The sequence below is a fragment of the Lupinus angustifolius genome, chromosome LG05, assembly GCF_001865875.1.
Source record: "Lupinus angustifolius cultivar Tanjil chromosome LG05, LupAngTanjil_v1.0, whole genome shotgun sequence".
In the NCBI taxonomy this organism is placed as follows: domain Eukaryota; kingdom Viridiplantae; phylum Streptophyta; class Magnoliopsida; order Fabales; family Fabaceae; genus Lupinus; species Lupinus angustifolius.
The window spans coordinates 3,187,278-3,211,952 of record NC_032013.1 but is presented as its reverse complement, the minus strand read 5'-3'; the positions used below and the strand labels follow the sequence as shown (position 1 = coordinate 3,211,952).

The window sequence follows — 24,675 nt, the reverse complement described above, 5'->3', positions numbered from 1 at the left end:
CAGTCTCTTCACTTGTGAGGATAAGACTGTTACATCTACCCTCCTCAGGATCCCGTGGAAGCCTTGTGTACCGAGTTGCCTTTTTATATCTGAATTCTCTTTGTTCTGTGTGTTGAAGGTAAGCACTATAGACTTGTTAGCTTCAAGACCACAAGTGCATGTTTCATCCAATGAATGAGTCATTAATTGAAGTTATTCTATACTGGCTGGATTTGTAACCTAGTGAGGGCATCATTGTGTTACTCATATAGATCTTCTTACCCCTGCAACACCCCTTCTATCTCTTGCCTCTTTATTATAATAGAATTGCACTACCACATTAACCCTCCTCATCCTTTTCCTTTCCTCTTGTTACCTCATCATCCTCACCAGTTCCTTTACAATACCTCCTTCTTCATCATTAGTCTTGTCATTGAGACTAAAGTTTCGGAATTGGTTGCGAATAGTGAACTCATCCTCCCAAGATGGTTCTTGAGCAGTTTTTCTTGACCATTGGACTAACTACTTATCATTTCTCCCTTTTTTAACAACCTTTCTTACAGCAATCACAGTCACAGGTTATAGCATTTCTGCCCTGTCCTCTTTGGTAATTTTGACTCGAGGCAGATAATTTTGGATTGATTCTTGCTACCATTGATTGTTGTTTGTGGGGCCTGAGCTTTAAGAAGACCCATTCTTCTACCTCAAAGCTTCTTTCTGTTCTCTTATTGTCTGACTGCTCTTTCATTCTGTTTTGAGCCCTGACAGGATGATACTTCAACTATCGCAATGCCTCATCCCGATCCACAAGCTCCATTTGAATTCATTCCACTTTCATTTCTCTTAGAGAATGTGGTTTCCCCCCATACACGGCTTCGAAAGGATTGCATCCAGTTGAATCATGGTAGGTAGTATTATACCAAAATTCTACTGAATGTAACAAATTAAGCTGCCCTTTATGTTGACCCGCAAACCTTAGGAAATTTTACACCGATTAATGACATTTGTTTGCCCATCCATTTCGGAGTGGTAGGCGGTACTCTGAGTGCCCTGCATTCTATCTAAAGAGCTCATTCCAAAAACTAGTAACAAAAAATTGGATCTATATTACTCAATATTGACGTTGAAAAACTATCCAGTCTCGCGATATCTTTGACGAATTCGCCTGCAACTCCTCTAGTTGTGTATGAATGCTTAAGGAAATCCACAATAGCAAAAAGGCCTCACACCCTTTTGATATTGGTAAATCCTGTGGTGAAGTTCATAGTCACAGTCATCCCAAATTCTTCCAGGTATGTTAAGTGGCTGCAATAAACCTATAGGAGATGTGGTTAGGTAATTTTGCCTTTGCCAAACATCACACTCTCTTGCAAACTTCTAACATCTCCTTTCATTCCCAACAAATACAAATTGGACCCAATCCTCTGGTTTGTCCTTAGAAATGCAATCAATTACCAAATGCATTAGAAGGTATAAAGATGTTTAGACCAACAGTCCCTTGAAGGTGATAGTAGCTATTGGACCGAAGATGTTTGGACTTGGGAGATTCAGGGAGAATGAATTTGTTTGGCACAGAGGAGGCCTTGGTTACTATTCTCTATGATTTGGTACATCACCATAAGTGCAAGAAAGAGACTTTAGATAGACGAAGATGAGGTTTAGATGTCTCTGGATGCTATGTTGTTGAATCCTCATATTTGGCTCGACTCTAACAAAATCATTCATCTCTTTGTGATGTTTTAAATAAATGTTAGATTAATTGTGTGCCTTCAAATATTTGTTGTTTTATTTGAAAATTGATGAGAAGAAGATTATCGACCTGAAAGATTAATTATTTAAAAGGAACATTATTGTAAGAATAATTGATATGATTTGTGTGTTACATAATAATTATATGGAATCTATTGATCACTTATTGAATTCTTGTGAGTTTGCTTCAGTTATGTGGAAATTATTCTACTTAGTTACAAATTTAAATGTAAGTTCCTTCAACTATCATAGAGCTTTTTAATCTTGATGATTCTTTTGGTTGTTCTAAAAGTGTAAATATGTGAAGAATGTAATGGTTTGCTATGGTGTAGCTAATTTAGATTATGAGGAATTAAATTATCTTTTAGGGAGAGAGAAGTGAGTTATGTTGCCATCATATCATGATATGGTTCACAATTAGTACACTAAGGAACAAAAGAATTAAAATTTAATATCCAAGAACTAGATGCTATTTTCGTTGGCCATATATAAATTTATGGTTTGATCGTATTCCTGAAGTAGATTCTATTTAATTCCTTCAGGGAATATGATACTGATTCTTTGGTAGCGTAGGACCTTTTTTGTGGCTGAGTGAATTAGAGTATGATTATTTTGATTTGTTGCTACAAATACAATATCACAATTGAGGTTTCTTACAACCAAAGGAACTAATTTTCTTGTTCTTTTCGTCAGCTTTGCTTATGCACCCTCAAAACATCTATTTATTTTATTGTATTTTGAAGTCTCTTCTCTAGACTTTTTAGCAACTTAATCTCCCTTTAGAAGTGATTAGAATTGCGAGACTTACTAAATATAATTAAGAGTTTATTCAAAATATTTCCACATTCAGACAATGTTGTGAAAATCAAGTCTAAAATATGTCTCATATTAGGTTTAATCAATTAAACATTCGATTGGACTGAATAATTTCATATATAATTAATATTTTTATCTATAAATATATAATTATTTATAAATATAAAATTTTATATAATTATATTGAACTAACATTTCTCTAATTTTTTATTGAGCGAAGTAAAAAAAACATTAGAGTAATGTTCCATTTTTTAAAATTTAAATGAACTATCCAATTTACTTCACATATTATTTTGATTTAATTGGGTTTAGCACGATCGGATTGGAATTTCCCTAGTTTAAAGTGGTTTAATCATTCATTTAGTTAAGACTACAAGCCAGATCTCACAATTATGTATTGAGGAAAAAATGTATGTACCAACAATGTATTACATTATCCACCATTCACCTTTTATCATGATTGACTTTTCAAAAAAGTAATACAAATAAATAGTGAATAATATATTGATGTGCATAAATTTTTACAATGAGTACATAAATATTACACTCTTATAAAGTTTAGGAGGAATAACAATATAAGATTAATTGAATAACAAAAAATATAAATAACATATTAATTCTAAAAGAAAATATTAACAATTAAATATGTTAAAGAAAAATGTGCATTCATTTAAAGTGTTGCTTTTCATTAAAAACTTCAACTTATTGATAATTAAATTAAGGATAAAAATTTCAACTACATATTTATAATCATTACATTGTTTACAAGAAATTCGTCTTTTATTTTACTATATAGTTTTATTTGGTTGTCTTTGTTACCTGAAGACAATCTTCATGTAGTAGCTAAACCATAATATACAAGATAAGATGAACAATTTGATCAAGCAAATAATACACATTCACTTTTCACGTATTATCAAAGTTCCACTTAATTTAGAGATGATTGAGATTTCTTAAACATAAATTGCTAAAGATATGAACAATAAAATGTTAAAATTGACATCTCAATTAATTCATGTCTTACTCGCATTGAAAATGATAGAGTAAAATTTTTATAAACAAAAATACATATTATCAATATTAAATGTTTTATAAAAATTTATAAAATCTGAAGACTTTTTCTACAAAATTTAACAAAAGACAATCAGTAACTCCATGATATATTTCATAAGTGTAAAATGAATATCAAATCAAATGAAGTAATTGGGTTATAAGCTATATCAATTTCTACATATCAAAGATAATTTTATCTATAATTTTTAACAGAAATATAAATATTTAGGAAAAATTGAAATAAAAAATGGAGGGGGCAGTTGCCACCGCCAGGAACACATCCGTTGTCCCATAATTAGTGTCACTTCATGTGCTATAAGTTATGAATGGTCAGAAAAATACTTAAAAATTAAATTTTAACTTAAATATATTCTTTCAATCAATCAAAAGGTCATGACACATAAAGTGACACTAAGCATGAGATAGCAGATGTCCACCCACCCGCACCTGTCTCCCCAACATCCGCCCCTGCTTATAATAAACTCCATTACCTACAAAGAGTCATATTGGTTTGATTTGGAAATTAGAGTCACATATTCCCCTTCAGCCAGAGAGAGCATTAACTATTTTGACAGATGCAAAGGCTGATTAATTTGTAAGCTTAATGCAGCATTATCAAGTAAAAAGAAAGCTCACTCAGAACACCAAAACAATTCCTTCCTAAAAGCAGAATAGCTAAAACAACACATATAAACACCCCACCCTGCAAATACAATTAATTTTCCTGTAAATTTACCACATGAAAAGTGTAATTCCTTTTCATCATAGCCAAATAAAATACCTGGTCCAGCTATTCATTTCAAAGTGGCTAGGTATGGCTGTTCTCGGTTTTCAAACCACTACTGCTACCTCCACCCACACGATTAGGTTCCCCAACCCTGGCTGACAAAGCAAGTACTTCAGGGGACATTTCCCAGCTTCCACTTTTTCTCCCCCAGCTAGATCTCCTAGGATGTAATCCGGCACGGTCACCTGCATCTTCTAATGTCGTCCTAATTTCTGGAGACAATTCGCCCAATTCTCTATCCTTTAACGTCGAGCGATTATTTAATTGAGAATCATCAATGCCAACAGAACCCATGTCCCAGACTGTTTTCCTGCCCATCTCTATCTCCTCAACAGGTTTTCCCATACTCGGGCTCATAAAGCCTCCAGCCACTGATCTCGCAGGTAGTGCTGGTTCCACCGGAACCATTGCTCTGAAATTGTTCTTTGATTGGGGAATGCTGGTGAAGAATATCTCTTTGAAATTATTGAACAACCCTTTGTGATACGGGTTGGCCCGTCGATCATATCGATATCTGAAGTTCTCATATGTTGTCTGCAAGATCAATGGACAGAAATATCAAGTTGTAGATTGGTTTGGATAGCTCTTATTTTTGAAGCATGATAAAGATTCGAAATGAACAGCAATTACCTGATTTGTACTTATCAGATATAAATGAAAAGCGCTAAGACCGCCAACAAACCACATCGATATGAAGGTGTAAATTATTAACACTATGGAGGCCGGAGTTTTGATCATTGCCTTCCATATTGATGTCTCCTCTGAGTCCTTAATTCGTCTAATATAGACCCAGCAAAACGTGAAAACATATATACAAAGTAGCGTAGTGGAGAAGACAAACATGAAGAAGAAGCGATAATTGCGCTGCATAACAATTGAGGACGCATGAGGTAGATAACATTTATTAAAGAATGACAGCTGAAAATCCATCACACTACATCCCCCTACCCCACCCACCAACACAGAAAAGATACAAGCTTATGAAAAATCATCAAATTCAAAATGCAAACAGGAAAAAAAACTAAACTCGAATGTCAAGCAACTGAGTACCTTGAACAACAATTTGATATAATTTGAAGTCAATTCAACTTAAAGTCTGGAAAAGTTTACGTGCAAGTAATCAGTTACACTACAAAGGATTTCTTTTTCCTTTTAAATTTATTTTGAAAGTATCAATCAGGTCACTAACCTAAGATTTCAAGATGGAACTAGGGAAATTTTCCTAGATTCACTACAAAACATTTGTTAACCCTTATAATTATATCATGGATGCACAAATTATAGAGGATTTATTGCAGGAAATTTTCCACAACAAAACCCAGATACCACTCTGATGAGATAACTTGTATGCTTTGGCAAAATAGTGCTACTCACCCAAGATACCACTCCAATCTCTCTGCCAGAATATTCTGCAGACTAGATCCGATATAAAAAAAATCAACTTTGGCAAACAAAAGGTCCAACTTACCAGCCCAATGCATTGCCCAACCCAGGGGCAGTGGTGATCAAAATGTTCGACACAGTTATTACAGATTGAGCAGTGAGAGCATCGAGGAGGCCGGTAGAGCATGCAAGTATCACAATACTTGACTTTCAAATAATGGCCATTAACTTCAACTTCCTTAAAACGAGGCAACCGCAGTTGAGGAGTTTGACCAGCCCCGACGTCTAGACTACCTTCAAAACCTTCTAGCTCTGGAGGATGTGCATTGCGTGGAATTATGCCAGGGTCTCGGCTAGATGTTAACAAGAGAAGAACCATGACCTAATATTTTTTTACAGTAGTTGAAAAAAAAAGTTTTAGTGCTCATAGTACAGGAAGTGACCACTGCCATACAGAAAATTGGTGCATTAATACCTTCATCTTAAGATAAAACAGCAAAAATGATAATTAACCAGAAGATAAGAAAATCAATCATTTTGAACAATTTTCCCCCATTTGGCCTACATGTAGAGCATATAAGTTCCTTTCAAACTAATTTGTAAATGATAGGTTAGTTTAGTACCAAAATTTTATATTTCATAGGCTCCACAAAATTCAATTTGGATTTGTTCCAATCTATGATACAGATATAGTCCACCAAAGGCTGATTCAAGCAAAGATGAAAAGAGAAGAACTCAATTGTACCATCGCACATGCTACTTTCAATCACATGAAGTGGGTTTCTTCAAAGCCAAACGCTAAAATAAACAAATAGTAGCACACACGATAAGACTTGTTGATCACTTATGAGCTTTAAATTAATAAAATTCTCCATATAATTTTTCCACTATATGTTATGGTAAAGACTAAAGAGCAATGCACCTCATGATTATAAATATATATAGAGAGAGAGAGAGAGGGAAAGCAAAGAATCATGATCGTCTTTGTGTTTGTGTAATGATTATAAGTAAAAACATACAACCTTATAATTGCAGTTGAAGTATATGGTAGGAAAGATATACACACATAGGAGGGAGAGAGAGAGAGAGAGAGTCTCACGTAAATTGTGAATACGACAGGAATGGCCACTATGGTTATCCCCAAGTGATCAGAAAAATCATCTATCAGTTTTCTGGCAACAAAGACACAGAAAACTGCAACAGGAGCAACAATAAGGAAAATTGTCAAGAACATGGATCTTGCATCTGGTCCAAATATGAACCTGCCTTGAAGAAAAAACTTCTGCAGGAAAGAGATGAAAACAATGAATATGTGCCTCCATAATTACAAAGTCACTAGAAACCAAGACATTTGCAGAAACATTCACTATCACAATGCTATTCCTTATAAATTCCAAGGAACAAACAACTTACAAAAATAAAATAAAAGATAAAACAAATTATACAATATAGTTTTACCTCAGAATATGAAGTATTTTCTATAATAATTTAGATGACAGTCACTAATGTCCAAATTCAGTGACAAGAGCTCAGCAAAAATTCAATATATTATCTTGACAAAATACCCAGTAACTAATTCTAGTACACAAATAAAATGTTTGACCAATCAATCCATATCGTTGTAACGATCTAGTTTTACTGTTCAGCATTTTAATAATTTAATCTAGGTTCATGTTCCTAAAATATCTAAGACTCAGTAAGTGACTTGTATAAAATCAAAGTCAGTTTACAATGGTGTTTAACTGACAGTAGGTCTGCTTACTATTTAGGTATTGAGAATAATGTATCTCCTTATATAAGGAGATAACTTATCTCCTCTAGCCAATAAAAATGTGACATGTGTGTTATTTTGTTTATTTTTTAAAATATTTTTATTGAAAATGATGAAACATGACACATGTCATGATTTCATTGGCAGGAGGAGATAACTTATCTCCTTATACAAGGAGATACTCCATTCCCTTAGGTATTTTAATGTGAAGGTTCAACTTTCACTTATTACAGCAAAGGCAATGCCAGCTCTGTAGCAATAGAAGTATACACCATACATATCAGTTATTCAATTCATTTCAGTTAGAGGAACTTCAAATATTAAGCTCCTTGCAACTTTCTTTACTTTTGCAACCTAAAAAGGAAATTGAAATTCAGATTGCTTCATTTTAGTAAATAGCAGGATTTCTGATTTTACCAGCATATTTGAGGAATAAATAAAGTACTTAAGTTTATGTAAATTATATATACTTTCTTCATAACAAGTAAAGGTTGCTTGTTAATGACCAAAAGGTCACAAGTTCAAATTCGGGAAACAGTCTCTTTGCTTGCGAAACAAGACTGCTTATATCTATGTGAAGCACGGATACTGATACATGTGCCGGATACGATACGTATCTGATACGTCGACGACACGCATTTTTTCTAAAATACAGGATACAATACGTTCAGGGATACGCATATAAAATAATAAAAACACATAAAATATGATAAAATTATAAGTGTAAATCAAAATATCCAAAGTAAAAAATATAATGGAAATTTAAAATCATTGCCCTCCATAACAGATATATCTTATCCTATTTTAATGAAAACAAATCTATCTTATCTTGTTTTATTGGAAACGAATCCTGTTTTATCGGAAACGAATCTATATATCCTATACTTTACTAAAAACGAATCCATATATCCTATATTTTATTGAAAACGAATCAGATACGTGTCTTAATATTTATTTATTTTATTTTTTATTTTTTAATTTTTGGATACTCTATGGATACGTATCCTTCGCAAATCCGAGCGTATCCGTGTCGGATACGTGTCGGACACGACACGTAAGAGTGTTTGACGAATCCGTGCTTCAGATCTATCATCTCAAACATCACTAGGTTGGAGTCTTGTACACTTGGCCCACCTTTTTCTATAGCAAGTAAAGCTTTCAAGGCTCTTAACAACTGAGTAAAAAAGCAACACGCCAAGTTTAAACTTGTCTAAGCAACATTTGATAATCGTGTAAGAACATGATATAACATAACATATTAGTTATATTCCATGTTTAATGTATTTTATAAATAGAACATAACAGACATTTGAGTAACAGGTGGAATATTTAGATTTCACAGAAAGGGATGAACCAAAAATAATATAACAGAACATGTTGTATTTGTAATATGGTGTTCTAAATCTCACACATCACTTAGGAAATGGAAACCAATTAGCATTTTTACTATAAAAAACACCTTCAAATACAAAGTTATCAAACTAAGATCGGACAGGCCGGTCCAGCCGGGAACCGGGCACCTAACCGGTCCAAGCGTGTCCAAGCCGCTCTTCCGACAGGTTATGCACCAAAACCGGTATGAACTGGTTTGACTCGTTCAGTTTGAGCATAAAACCGATAAATCAGCCGGTTAGACAAATTTAACTCAATCGGTTCAATTACTTTTAAGAGAGTAAAACAATTAATTCTTTTAATTCATTCGTAATTATGCTTATTATTACTATAATCGTTATTAGTTAGCTTATGTTGGAACAAAAAATTTGTTATTTAATTGAGTTTAAAACTTATTTGTACGCCTTTGTTGTGATTAACGCTTAAAACATTTGTTGTTTGATGAATGTTTTCAATTTATGTGTGATATTTTGTTGTAGTCAAATCATCATTGTTGGTTGTTTAATAATTTAATCACATACTTGTCTAATAATAAAAGAAATTATTTAGAATAAAAAGTTATTAAATAATCTTATATTATATATTTATTAGATTTTTTTAATATGGTCCGAATTTAATAATACCTTTCAAAATTGTGTATCCCTCATTAAGGTCACATTAAATTTCCACGTAATTCCATTACAAGCTAAAAGCAAAAACAATATTATACCAAAAAAAGAAGAAGAGAAAAAACAATACAAAAGCCCAAAACAAAATTCTATTAATAACAAACGATAACATATAACAAAATAAGATATAGAAAAAAATGATGAAAAATTCAATAAGCAAATTCATAAATCGAGAAGCAGAACTCACATTGCTACCCTTCCAAGCTTGATAAACCCGCAAATCAGTGGATCCCGAACCTGGATCCGATCGTTGAGGTGGAGGCACAACGTACATATTATATTACTAAAAAAATTAATTAATTAAGAGCTTGAAGGGAATTGAAAGCTTAGGAATGAGATGAAGATGGAGGAAATAGGGTTTGCAGAGAAGGCATTAGGGTTTGGGAACAACACAATGTGAGTTAGCTTCAATGGAAGAAAAGAGCAAAAGGGGTTCTTTTTATTTTCTCTTTTATTGAAGTTGGTGTAAGCAGGTGAGTGAGAACTGAACATACCCTACATCATGCCATGCTCACGTGGCCAAATGTGTCTTTTTAAATTGTAACTAACATTATATTCGTGCACTTGTACTACTCGTGTTTTTGTTTATGCATAATGCATAAACAATGTACATATATTTTATAACGTCAATAAATTATGTATTTAATCATTATATTTTTTTGCTTTCATAATAATTACTTTAAAAGTCATATATAAAATCTTATACAATTAGGTGTTAGATGGAAAAAACTTTATATTGATAATACATAAAAACTAAACAGTAAACTAAACTACATCAAAGAAATATAATATCTTGAGCTATTCTCTATTTATATTTTATTTTTATTATTGTATTGTTTTTATCTATATTTTTGTCATTTGAAAATATCTGTAACACAATGAATATTTGGTAATTTTTATGACGTTGATTTCCTTACCCGTTACATAATTGTGAGGAACATAGACAAAATGTTAATGTGACAAAAAGTAAAATAAGTGACCCGATGATAAAATGTTAGAAAAATCTTACTCGTGAGTTCGTGAAAATTAAATTGTGTTAAATGTGCTTTGTAGTACTTGTGCTTTCTATCTTTAGAAGTTCATATCTCTATTTAATTATGTCATTACTATTTCTCTAGATTGAGATCAAATAAATGTATAAGTTGTACATCATTTAGTCACGGTAACCCAGTTTTAGACAACATATATTTTCTAACTTCAAAAACTCATCATAAAATAATTTTGCAATGCTTCTTATTGTTATAAGTAAAGTAAAGATAAATTTATTGATTCCCTATGGTTTGATAATGATTAATATTTTGATATTGTACCTAAGTTTTAATTAAACCCTAATATTTTGATATTGCAATGTTAATCATTGTTTTTATGTTGGATTCTTTTTATTATTTTAGATTGACGCATTCATATACTTGCAATATTAACATTAGCTTTTGAGCGTATATATACAATATTAACATTTATATAAGCATTTGTATAAGCATTGATTTGTTGAAAATATGATTACAGAATATATTTGATTCTAAAATAACTCATTAAATAAAATTTAAATTGTATTGGATAATATCTTACCTCTATATTTTCTATATAAAATTATAAATATAAGGACTTCTTTTGTATCATATTTTTTTTGGGATTACATTTATAAGTACCATATAAAATTATAAGGATTTTTTTAGCACATCTCTTTAATGCTTATGTTTTGTTTTAGATTGATGTTCATTGTGTATAAATATTTGAATATATTTTTAGCATTCAAATATAGTATAATTAAATGTTATTTTATTTGATTATGTTTTAGCTAATAATCATTGTATATGAAAATAACTCATAAATTAAAGATTTATTTCTATTATTTGGAAGTTACTTTTTATATACAACTGTGATATTTTGCTATACATATTTTTCTATTAAAACTGTCACTTTTATAATATACATATTTGAATTAATATTTTTATTTTTTGAATTAAGTTTATTCATATGATGTTGATAACTCAATGTATTAACAATGTTTTATTCATTAACTTAAAAAATTTGATATCTTGAAGAATAGTTATTGACTTATTGTGATATTTGCGAGAAATGTTTTTTAGAGACTCTATTACAAAAAATCAATATTCACCAAAATAGTTTATAAATAATTCAAACAAACATAATTCAAATATTAGTTACTTTTGAAAAGAAGATTGAGAATGACTTTTGACAAAAATATCATATTTCAAATCTAAGTCAAAATTTGAAAGTGTCTAATTTTATAATTAAACTGGTTCATTCAATACATATATAGCCAATTCATATATAGGTAATAGATAGTAGATTGTTGTAATTATATTCTATAAAATACAATCACGAATATAAGGTAAAAACAAATGTAGCATAATAGCTAGGGGTTTCTTTCTCTTAAACAGACATTAATGATTGAGTAGTTAATGTTAATTGTTGAATTCGCTAAACGGTCAAAATATCAATGGCAGAAAATAAAAGATTGGAATTTGAACGAATAATCATAAATTTCACAAAATCAATTCCTAAATGATTGTAATGAATGAATTTTGATTGAATGTCATGTTAAACCATAATTTCGCAATTTAAAGTAAAAGAAGCTCAAATCATACCAAAAAAATTCCTAATTTCATGGAAGCATAATCAATTAAGGAATGAATAAATTGATTCATTCAAAATTCAACAACGCAGATTAAAAATAATTCAAACAAACATAAATCAAATATATATTACAAACTTACAATACTAAAAATTTATGTATATTTTATGATTGATTTTAATATATTATATCCATAAGAAGCAATTCATTATCGCAATTAAATCAAATCAATGATATTATTTTTTTCTTAAGCCATAAATACAGGTAGAAGAATAATATAATTAAAATGAATGATTTCGTTACAATTCATTACAAACTCTCAATGTTATTAGATCATTCATCTTCAAACTCTCAAACCCCATTATTTTATGGTTTATTTCTTACTCATCCATTCTAAAAAATAAGAAATAATAGATAAAATAGTAAAGAGATGAAAACAATTTATGTATAATTATAGTTGAATAATAAATAGATGAGGTAACATAACATGATCTTTTAGTCAAATTTCACTACTAATCTTAATCCTAATTATTATCATTATTATCCTAATTAAATTTTCTCATCTTATCTCTTTTTATTATTATATTTATTACTTTTCAAATTATCTTATCTTTTTATTAATTAAAAAAGACATATTATTTTATAACACGAGGAAATAAAATGACTTTTGATTTCAAATTTTATTTGATGAAAATAGTTTCTTTTGTGGACAACTATCACAAATATATGATGTCTAGTTTAGTCTTTTCATCAGTCATTTAATTCATATATAGAAGATAGTAGACATGTAAATATTTTAATAGAAAATCAAATTTATTTGTTGTGAAAATGAGTATAAAATTGAAGATTTTAATAAGAGATGTACATAGAGACATAAAGTTAACATACAGAGAGTCAAACTATAAATGAAGAGATAAAATAATAAGTGTGAGATAAGATGAGAAGATAAAAAGATTAATAACAACAAAAAACAAATACAATATTGTAATTTGTAAGTAAATGTATATTATATATATAAATGGAAATCGACTACGTACCATAGTTTTTGAGGGTTTGGTCGTTGTTAAGGATGAAACCCTTGAAAATCAGACATTAACAAAAATGATTATTGGAAGAACAAATCTACAAAATAATGAAATCAATCAAAACACGTCTACAAAATAAACAAATCAATGAAATGATAAACAACAAAAACCAAAGAAAAAAAATAAGAATTTATCTATAAAATAAACAAAAAAATCATTTAAAATATCTAGAAAATAAGAACATATCTAAAAAATAAGAAATGACTACATACATTTTTGTGATGATGACATACTAAATTCGATGAACGAAACATTTGATTGTAGATATAAGAGATAAAAATGGTGAAATATGAAACGAAAGGGGGAGAGAAGAAGATGGAGATATGAAAGGATAATAGAGAGGGAGAAGTAAGTCAAATGTGAAAATGGATTGAGTTTAAAATGTTTAACGTGATTAGCAAATCATTGATGGTGATTAAAATGAATAATGAATGTCTAACATAAATCATTGATGGGAAAATCATTGATATTTAATGTGTTTTATGAGCAAATCATGTATGTGATTAAAAGGAATGTATAAGCTTTTTGGATACACTCATTTTTGTGATGATGACAAACTAAATTCGATGAATGAAATATTAGATTGTAGATATGGTAGAGAAGAATGATGAAATATGAAATGAAAAGAGGGAGAGAAGAATGGTGAAATATGAAACGAAAGGGGGAGAAGAAGATGAAGATATGAAAGGATAAGAGAGAGAAGTAAGTTAGATGTGCAAATCGATCAATTTAAAATGTTTAACGTGATTGGAAAATCGTTGATGGTGATTAAAAGTAATAATAATGTATAACATAAATCACTGATGGAAAAATCATTCATATTTAATGTGTTTGATAAAGAAATCATGTATGGCGATTATAATGAATATATAAGCTTTATGGAGGAAAATATTTCATTCAGGTGATGACACATGTCCTAGGTGACGTGACAATGAGTTTTTTTTTGTTAAATAGTAAATAGATTTTATATCCTTTTATTAATTTCTCCTAGTCACGAGAAATTGATACATACACACACATATATAATATAGATTTACTAACATGAGTCCACGTCTTTTTGTGAAGGAACATGTTAACAATCTATCTACTATTCTATTATTCTACTATCTATATAATAATGCAATGAGCTGGTGGAATTATAAAAATGACTATCATCTTTGCTTGACACTTGGTGTTTTAAAGGATAATTTTATCATTGAACAACTAATCTTGTTGGCACTAAAAAAGGTTGAAACGTGTTTTCTACTTCACATTCATCTGCCTCATAAACACATTCATTTTCTCTCATTTCATCACCTCTCTCACCTCTCCAAATAAACACATCATCTTCCATCTTCCTTTCTTTAACTCATCCTTCCCCCTCAACCATTTTTAAGGTAACACTTCTCTTAACTATTTTGATTTTGAGAAACAAACCATGTTTTTTTTAAAATGAAACCTATATGATTTCTTCACTATTTTGATTTTGAAAAAAAACATGTCTTTTGATTTTGTATACTAAAACATTTTTTGTTTAGTGCATGTTCATTGTGTTCTTCATTTCTTCTATTATTTTATCTTACATAATAATGCAATGGGCTGGTGGAATTACAAAAATGACTATCACATTTGCTTGACACTTGGCTTTTTAAAGGATAGTTTTATCATTGAACATCTACTCTTGCTGGCACTAAAAAGGTTGAAACGTGTTTTCTACTTCACATCCATCTGCCTCACAAACACTTTCACTTTCTCTCATTTCATCACCTCTCCAGATAAACCCATCATCTTCTATCTTCCTTTCTTTAACTCTTCTTTCCCCCTCAACCATTTTTAAGGTAACACTTCACTTAACTATTTTGATTTGGAAAAAAAAACATGTCTTTTGATTTTGTATACTGAAACATTTTTTTGTTTAGTGCATGTTCATTGTGTTCTTCGTTTCTTCTATTTTTTTTATCTTATCTTTATGCTTAAAAACGAAACCTTTTTAAAAACGAAAAAACACAATGATTTCTTCATTATTTTGATTTTGAAAAAAATTATGTCTTTTTATAATAATGCAATGGGCTAGTGGAATTATAAAATTGGCTATCATCTTTGCTTGACACTTGATTTTTTAAAGGATAATTTTGTCATTGAACAACTACTCTTGCTGGTACTGAAAAAGGCTGAAACCTGTTTTCTACTTCACTTCCATGTGCCACATAAATACTATCACTTTCTCTCATTTCGTCACGTCTCTCACCTCTCCACATCTAGATAAACTCGGCATCTTCCATCTTCCTTCCTTTAACTCTTCCTTCTCCCATAATTATTTTTAAGGTAACACTTCTCTTAACTATTTTGATTTTGAGAGAAAAAAAACCATGTTTTTTTTGTTAAAAATGAAACCTGTATGATTTCTTCACTATTTTAATTTTGAAAAAAATCATGTCTTTTGATTTTGTATACCGAATTTTTTTTTGTTTAGTGCATGTTCATTTGTTCTTTATTTCTTTTATCTTTGTTCATTGTGTTCTTTATTTCTTGTATTTTTTTATCTTTGTTTATTGTGCTCTTCATTTCTTCTATTATTTTATCTTACATAATAATGCAATGAGCTAGTAGAATGACAAAAATGATTATCACATTTGCTTGACACTTGGATTTTTAAAGGATAATTTTATCATTGAACAACTACTCTTGCTAGCACTAAAAAAGGATGAAACATGTTTTCTACTTCACATCCATCTGCCACATAAATACTTTCACTTTGTCTCATTTCATCACCTCTCCCGCCTCTCCAGATCCAGATAAACTCCTCATCTTCCATTGTCTTAAAAACGAAACCTATATGATTTATTCACTATTTTGATTTTGAAAAAAAATCACGTCTTTTGATTTTGTATACTGAAACATTTTTTGTTTACTGTATGTTCATTGTGTTCTTCATTTTTTCTATTTTTTTTATCTTATCTTTATGTTTAAAAATGAAATCTTTTTAAAAAACGAAGAATCCAATGATTTCTTCACTATTTTGATTTTGAAAAAATCATGTATTTTGATTTTGTATATTGAATTTTTTTTTTGAGTGCATGTTCATTGTGTTCTTCATTTCTTCTATTTTTTTATCTTACATAATAATATAATGGGCTGGTGGAATTACAAAAATGGCTATCTCCTTTGCTTGACATTTGACTTTTTAAAGGATAATTTTATCATTTAACAACTAGTCTTGCTCGTACTAAAACAAAGTTTAAACGTGTTTTCTACTTCACTTTCATTTGCCACATAAACACTTTCCTTTTCTCCCATTTCATCACCTATCCACATCCAGATAAACCCATCACCTTCCATCTTCCTTTCTTTAACTCTTCCTTCCCCCTCAATCATTTTTAAGGTAACACTTCTCTTAACTGTTTTGATTTTGAGAAACAAACATATTTTTTGTTAAAAATGAAACTTGTATGATATCTTCACTATTTTGATTTTGAAAAAAAATCACGTTTTTTGATTTTGTATACTGAAATATTTTTTGTTCAATACATTTTCATTGTATTCTTCATTTCTTATATTTTTTATCTTATCTTTATGCTTAAAAACGAAGAACACAATGATTTCTTCACTATTTTGATTTTGTAAAAAATAATGTCTTTTGATTTTGTATACTGAAACATTTTTTGTTGAGTGCATGTTCATTGTGTTCTTCATTTCTTCTATTTTTATCTCATATTTCTGCTTAAAAAATAAACCTTTTTAAAAACGAAACATTTGTGTATTTCTTATGCTTAGAGAATGAATAAACATGAATAAGCATAATGGACATTATTTGTTTCTAGACGATTACATTTTCGTTTTAACATGTTGCCTTATACATTTTGGTTTATGATTATCTATGTTTAACACTTCAACTTTATTTCTAACAATAATACTATTTTCATCAGATTTATTTCGAAATATGCAACGAGTTCCTATGACATGCCTATTTTTAGGTATAGGAACAAGTTCCCAAACTTCATTTCTCTCAAATTGGTTTAACTCTTCTTGCATTGCAAGAATCCAGTGTTCATCCTCGATTGCATCATCAATCTTGGAGGGTTCTATTTGAGAAATGAAGACCATGTTTAGACAAGTATCTTCTAGCATTAAACGGGTAGTGACACCCTTACTTATATCACTAATAATGTTGTCAATAGGATGATCTCGATGAGTTCTCCATTCTTTTGGTAAATCATAGTAAATATGCTCTTCTTGATGAGATAGATCATCATCTATTTTCAAATGCTCAGAATTAGTTGTAGAATCATTTATAGAAATTTATTTAGCAAGAGAACTTGGCAAGTCCTCTTCATCAAAGGTTAACTCATCCTTTATAATAGGATTGGTTTCATCAAAAGATAGATGAACGGATTCTTCCATGGCTAGAGTTCTTTTATTAAAAACTCTATAAGTTTTACTTGTAAGAGAGTAGCATAGGAAGATACATTCATCAACTTTTGCATCAAACTTACCTAAGTTATCATTACCATTATTTAAAATAAAGCATTTACAAGCAAATACATGCAAATGAGAAATGTTTGGTTTTCTACCTTTAAAGAGTTCATAGGGGGTTTTCTTAAGAATTGGTCTTATAAGAAATCATTTTGAAACATAACATGCAGTACTTACTACATCAGCCCAGAAATATTTTGGGAGGTTAGTTTCATTCAACATTGTACGAGTCAGTTCTTTTAAAGACCGATTCTTTCTCTATAAAACACCATTTTGTTGTGGTGTTCTATGAGTAGAAAAATTGTGATTGATACCAACATCATCACAGAATTCCTCAAATGAAGAGTTTTGAAATTCTCCCTCATGATCACTTCTTATAGTAGTGATTTTTCATTCTGAACTCTTTTAGCATAAATGCTAAAGGCTTTGAATGCCTAATTCTTATTAACTAAGAATAGAGTCCAAGTGTATCTCGAAAAATCGTCTATTATAACATGTGCATAGTAGTTACCACCATAACTTTTTGTCCTTGAGGGGCCAAATAAGTCCATGTGTAGTAACTACAATGGTCTATCGGAAGAAACCATATGCTTAGGTTTAAAAAAAGTTTTTATTTGTTTACACATTTGACAAGCACTACATAGTTTGTCTTTAACAAACTTCATTTTGGGTAAACCAACAACTAAATCTTTCTTAATGAGTTTATTCAAATGGTCCATATGTATATGAGCAATTCTCCTATGCCAAAGCCATGCATCATGGTTATTATTTGTAACTAAACATGTTATTGGTAAAAAAGAGTCTATGTGAATTATATATATATATATATATATATATATTATTTATCCTCTTACCAATGAGTGTAGAGTTTTGAGAATTCTTACTTTCAATGATGCACTTATCTGGGTAGAATACCACATGGAAGCCTTTGTCGCATAATTGACTTATGCTTAGAAGATTGTGCTTGAGCCCTTCAACATATAATAAACCTTCTATGGTTGTTGAGGGTGGCTTGCCAATTCTACCTTCTCCGAGTATTTTTCCCTTGTTGTTATCACCATATGTGACATAGCCTTTGTCCCTTGGAGTAAGGACAAAGAACTTGTTTCTATCGCCCGTCATGTGTTTTGAGCAGCCGCTATCCAAGTACCATAAGTTATAGGCGACTCTCACTCTCAAATTTTCCTGCAAAACAGTTTAAGTTTTATTAGGTACCCAATATTCTTTGGGTCCTACATAGTTAGTACCTTTCTCAACCCATTTAAAATGACCTAGGGGCACACCATATTTTCTAATTTTACAAGTATTCGGTGTATGTCCATGGTTTTTGCAATATGTACATGTGGGTTGATGTTCATGTATCCTAGATTTATTTTTACTATTTTTAAATGCATGGATACCTTGTTTTTCAAAGTTTATCTTAGTTGAGACACTTTGTTTCTTAGAACCATGACTTTTTGAATAGCCAATACCTCTTCGGTCTGTTGAGTGTCTTTAATCATTAATGATCTTTTCTAAACTTTTACTACTCTTGTTCATCTTATTAAGTTCAAGATTTAAAGTTGAAATTTATTTTCAAGAATAGTGTATTTTTGACATGAAGATGATGAAGGTTTGTTTCTAAATGCGTCTAACTCAGTTTTTGTGTTTTAGAAACATTTTTATGAGTTTAACATATTCATCATGTAAGTCATTGAATGCAGTTTGTAATTCAGAAGAATATAGTTGAATATTATTTACCTCTTCATCATCAGAATGATGAGATGCCATCAAGGAAAGATGTGCTTGTTCTTCATTTTCTTGTTCAGAAGCGGAACTAGTATCATTATCTTCCCAAGCAATATAGGCTCTCCGTCCAGTCCTTGTTTTATTCTTCCATTTGAAGGAAAAAATTTCAAGTTTGGACAGTCCATCTTCATATATCCAGGCTTGCCACATTCGAAGCATATAAAATTGTGGTTTGAAGTGGAGGCGTCATTGTTTTTGGTGAATTTCTTTATTTGTCCAGTTTTACCACTTTTGTTCCTTTTAAAGAACTTGATGAATTTCTTTACAAGAAGACTCATGTCTTCCTTTTCAGATTCATCTTCTTATGATTCATATTTGTCTACTTTCGCCTTGAAAGAAATATTCTTCTAGGCCATACACCAACCAAGATAGATCGTTTCAAGAGCCTTTTACCCAAGAGGTTCACATCACATAGCAGCCAAAGACATTTTCGATAAACTTTTCTTTTCAGAAATGGCCATTACCTTGGATTGTCATGTTCTGGTGAGTGATCTTAGAACCTTCAAATTCAAGTTATTGTTTGATAGTACCTTACCAAGAGCAATAAGGTGATTTGTAAGATGAGTAAACCTCTTTTGAAGATCTAGAATTTTCTCTCCAGGTTTCATACGAAACATTTCATATTCTTGGGAAAAAGTGTTGAGTCTTGATCTTTTTAACTCATATGTTCCTTCATGTGTTGTCTCTAGAGTATCCCACATTTCTTTGGCAAATTTTCAGTTTGATACTCTAAAGAATTCGTCTAGGCCAAGTGCTGATGTGAGGATGTTCTTTGCTTTGAGATCATACTGCACCTTCTTTTTATCTTCATCATTCCACGAAGATTTGGGCTTTACTTCTCTTACGCTATTGATTACAATGAAGGGTTCATATAGTCCTTCTTCAATTTCATTCCATATGTCCAAGTCTTGAGATTCTATGAAGATCATCATTCCGATTTTCCAAAAGTCATAGCACTCTCCAACAAAGCTTGGAGGGCGATTGATGTTGGAACCTTCTCCTAGGAATGATCTTAAGGCCATCTTTGATATAGGATCAGATTTGAGAGTAACTTACTCAAAAATAGCTATGGTGCCAATTGCAAGACTGAGATTGCAACTAAGAGGGGGTGAATTAGTTGACTTAAAATTATGGCCACTTTTTTCCTGCAAAATCAAGAGTTAAAGTGCAATGGAAAATATATGCAGAAATTAACCAAATAAATAACCAAAGAGATAAGGGAGAAGAGAATACACAAGTATTTTTACACTAGTTCACCTTCTTGTCCATCGAAGGCTACATCCAGTACTCTTGAAGCACAAGAGATTTTTCCACTAAAGATTTTGAGTTGCAATTACAATATCTCACCCCGAGATCTGTATGTACCTTACACACTCCCTAATCCTTATTTACTCTTGGAAAAACACATTTCCAAGTGATTCTAATCCCCTTTTTTATCACACCCTTGTGAAAGAAAGTATTCTGCAATAATAATGAAGAATATACAACAATGGCAGAATTGTCTTTACAAGTTTGAAAGTAATGTAAATTGCAATCCAATAAACTCTTTTATATACTTAGTAATAATGCTATTTATAAGTTGTTAAACTTTGAAACACTTTACTTTAAGCAACTTCAAATAAATCAACTTTGAAATTTTAAGAACTAGTTGCCAAAAGTGCAGAAAATAATTTCAGAATGTGTGTAAGAGCTTTTGAAATTTGTATGAGAGTTGTGTGTTTATGTTGTGAGATTCAATGCATTTAAATAGACTTTCCAATCACCCATGGTGCCTCTACGAAAAGGTAGGAATGGATTGGAGTGAAGACATTTCATTTGGCATGACAACCTTTCATTTTGAAATCTGATACAACAACACTCAGTAATCGATTACAACAAGTGAGTAATCGAATACCCAAACATTCTGCCCACTGGCCATTTAAATTCGATTTAGAGTAATCGATTACAGCAAGTGGGTAATCGGTTACTCAACTTTACTAAAACTGGTAATATGTTACTCAGACAATAATGGATTACTTTGATCATTTTTAAGTTGGATAACTCTTTTCTCACACACGTAACCTGTTACTTAGATGCAGTAACCCGTTACACACTATTTTTGAAAATTGTTTTAAGTATATTGAAGTGTTTCAATTTTCTTTGAAAAATAGTTTGAGCATCACTACTATTGTATATTCGAGAGTATATAATAGAAGTACCTATTTAGACTTAAACTAATTTGTCTTGAAGCTTTATCTTCTTTGTCTTCATAAGTATTCTTCTTTTTCTTCTTTTTGGTGATGTTGGTATCTTTGTCAAAACCGTGCCAAGGTCAGGAGCAAAGATCTTCTTCACACAGATTGCACTAACCCAATTGTTGCAGACATCATACAACAATCTGATTTACTTGTTCAGATACAGGCTGCAGAATCTATGCCTGCTACTTTGGTTCCATCTGTTTTGTAGGCACCTGTATTGGAACTTAAACCTTTACCTAAAAACTTCAAGTATGCTTACTTAGAGTATGATGAGAAGTTCCATGTTATTGTTTCCACCTCCCTTAATGTTATTGAAGAGGAGAAGTTGTTGCAAGTGCTGAAGAAGCATAAGAAGCCAATTAGTTGGACCTTAGCTGATATTCCTGGTATTAGCCCATCCATGTGCATGCATATGATACTGTTGGAAGATGGAGCTAAACTAGTGAGGCAACCACAAAGGAGACTCAATCTAGTCATCCTTGAGATTGTGAAGAAAGTGGTCACAAAGCTTCTACAAGCTGGGATTATATATCCCTTTTTTTATAGTCATTGGGTGAGCTCGGTTCAGGTGGTTCCAAAGAAGACAAGAATTACAGTAGTGAGAAATGAGAGAGATGGGCTGATTCCTACAAGAGTGCAGAACAGTTAGAGAGTCTGCATTGATTATAGGAGGCTCAATCAAGTAACAAGAAAGGATCACTTTCCTTTGCTATTTAGTGATCGGATGCTTGAGCGCTTAGTAGGTAAATCTCATTATTGTTTTCTTGATGGATTTTCTGGGTACTTCCATATTCTTATTGCTCCTGAGGATAAGGAGAAGACCATATTTACTTGCACCTTTTGGCACTTTTACCTATAGGAGGATGCCTTTTGGCCTATTCAACGCCCCTGGTACATTCCAGCGGTGTATGGTGAGCATTTTCAGTGATTTTTTAGAGAATTGCACAGATGTGTTTATGGATGATTTCACTATCTATGGATCTTCATTTGATGCGTATTTAGATAGTGTGGATAGAGTTCTACATAAATACTTCAAAACTAACCTTGTCCTGAATTATGAAAAATGTCATTTCATGATAGAGCAGGGCATAGTTTTAGGGCATATGATCTCAAATAAGGGAATTGGGGTAGATCCTGCCAACATAGATGTTATTTCACAATTTCCTTACCCCTCTTGCATGCGAGAGGTCTGTTCTTTTCTTGGTCATACAGGTTTCTATCACATGTTCATTAAAGATTTCAGCAAGAAGGCTCTTCCACTATCCATCCTATTGCAGAAGGAGGTGGTCTTTGATTTTGATGAGAGATGTATGGAGGCATTTGATTGTCTCAAGACAGCCTTGACCACAACTCCTATTATCTAGGCACCTGATTGGACAGACCCTTTTGAGATGATGTGTGATGCTTCTAATTATGCATTAGGGGTTGTCCTTGCTCAGAAAGAGCACAAACTGCCTAGGGTAATTTATTATGCTTATAGGACTTTAAATGTTGCATAAGCAAATTACACCACAACTAAAAAAGAGCTTTTAGCTATTGTATTTGATCTGTATAAGTTTAGGCCTTATTTGCTTGGTTTTAGAATTGTTGTTTTCACTGACCATGCAGCTTTGAAATTCTTGTTGATAACAAAATGATGAATGAATATGAATATGAATATACAATGATATAGGTAATGATTAATGCAATGATATATATAATGATTAATGCAATGATTTATAACGTGAAATGTTGTAGATCCCTCTTTTAGGGTGGTTGACCCTGTCTTGTTGGGTAATGTAGCCCATTACAATATAAACTAAATATCAAGGTAGGATAGATATTCATGATATTGTCAAGGCTCAATCTAGGTTTTTCAAAAAGTGGACAAAACTTTCCCTAGGGCTTGGGGCCCATCATTGGGGTGATGATTATATTTTGGGGCTAAATGGTGTAACCCCTAAAGTTTTGCAAAATTTATGTTATCTTTTTTTTTAAAGAAAAAATTACCCTAGGGTATGCAACCTTTTTGTGGGTATGCAATTATAGTACAATGATCAATTTTTTCCACCTCTAAGACACAAATGAGTGATGGATTTTGAAATTATTTGGAATGTTAAATTTCATTATATGACATGTATGGATACAGAATGGGGTGGACATAATTTGCTTCCAGTGTCCTACACATGGTTACTTATACGGTTTTGGATAGACTAATGGTCACACATCCCTATGGCAATGTATTAGGTCTCATTAAAGTGGACTCGATAAAAGTTCTATACTTCTAGGTCACCAAATTGCCATCAATCTTGAAAGAAATGAGTCTTAATATCGTAAGTTAGAAACAAGAGGAGTCAAGCCCCTCGAGCATCGAACTCACAAAACCATGACAATTTGGGTGGTACATTATGCTAATACCAAGAGACAAGTCTAACACCGGTAAAGCACATGTCCATCTTATCTCAATCTTAATCTCTAACAACTCGGGTATAGAGCGCATGCGTGTGTAACTCGAGTTTACTGTGAGTGTGTGAGGAAGCGAGATTTTTTAAAAAATAAAACCTCACCCTAAATCTGCATAAAATGGTGAGCATATATAACAAAATAAAATTAAAGCGATAAATAAAACTTGTAAAAAAAATCTATTTCATTATTATTGTGTTTTTATTGTTAAAAATAATAGACAAGGAAAATGAAGAAAAAGAAATGGTATTTAAATCATACATTTGGCTACAACTAGACCTGAGTCTCTTTAAAAAAATTCTCCAACATAGTCACCAGTTGTCGCGTCCCGATTTTCAGCTACACGACATCTTAGAGTCGCCACTACATTTTACAGTTAAAAAATATAGGAAAATCTTTTTAGCCAAATCACATTGGGCTTTTAGATTATGATATCCAGGTTCGTGAGACGATTACGGATCGAGGAAGGTATTA

At 31.3% G+C, this 24,675-nt stretch overlaps 1 protein-coding gene across 1 annotated transcript; it reads right to left on the bottom strand.

Moving 5' to 3' along the window:
• LOC109347496 (probable protein S-acyltransferase 7) lies at window positions 4,085-10,073 on the bottom strand. The gene is made up of 6 exons (XM_019587383.1): window positions 9,786-10,073; window positions 6,867-7,049; window positions 5,853-6,149; window positions 5,015-5,248; window positions 4,411-4,918; window positions 4,085-4,318 (listed from the first exon to the last, which is right to left on the bottom strand). Exons 1-6 carry the CDS (start codon window positions 9,870-9,872, stop codon window positions 4,230-4,232), a joined length of 1,398 nt encoding a protein of 465 aa, XP_019442928.1. The 5' UTR covers window positions 9,873-10,073; the 3' UTR covers window positions 4,085-4,229.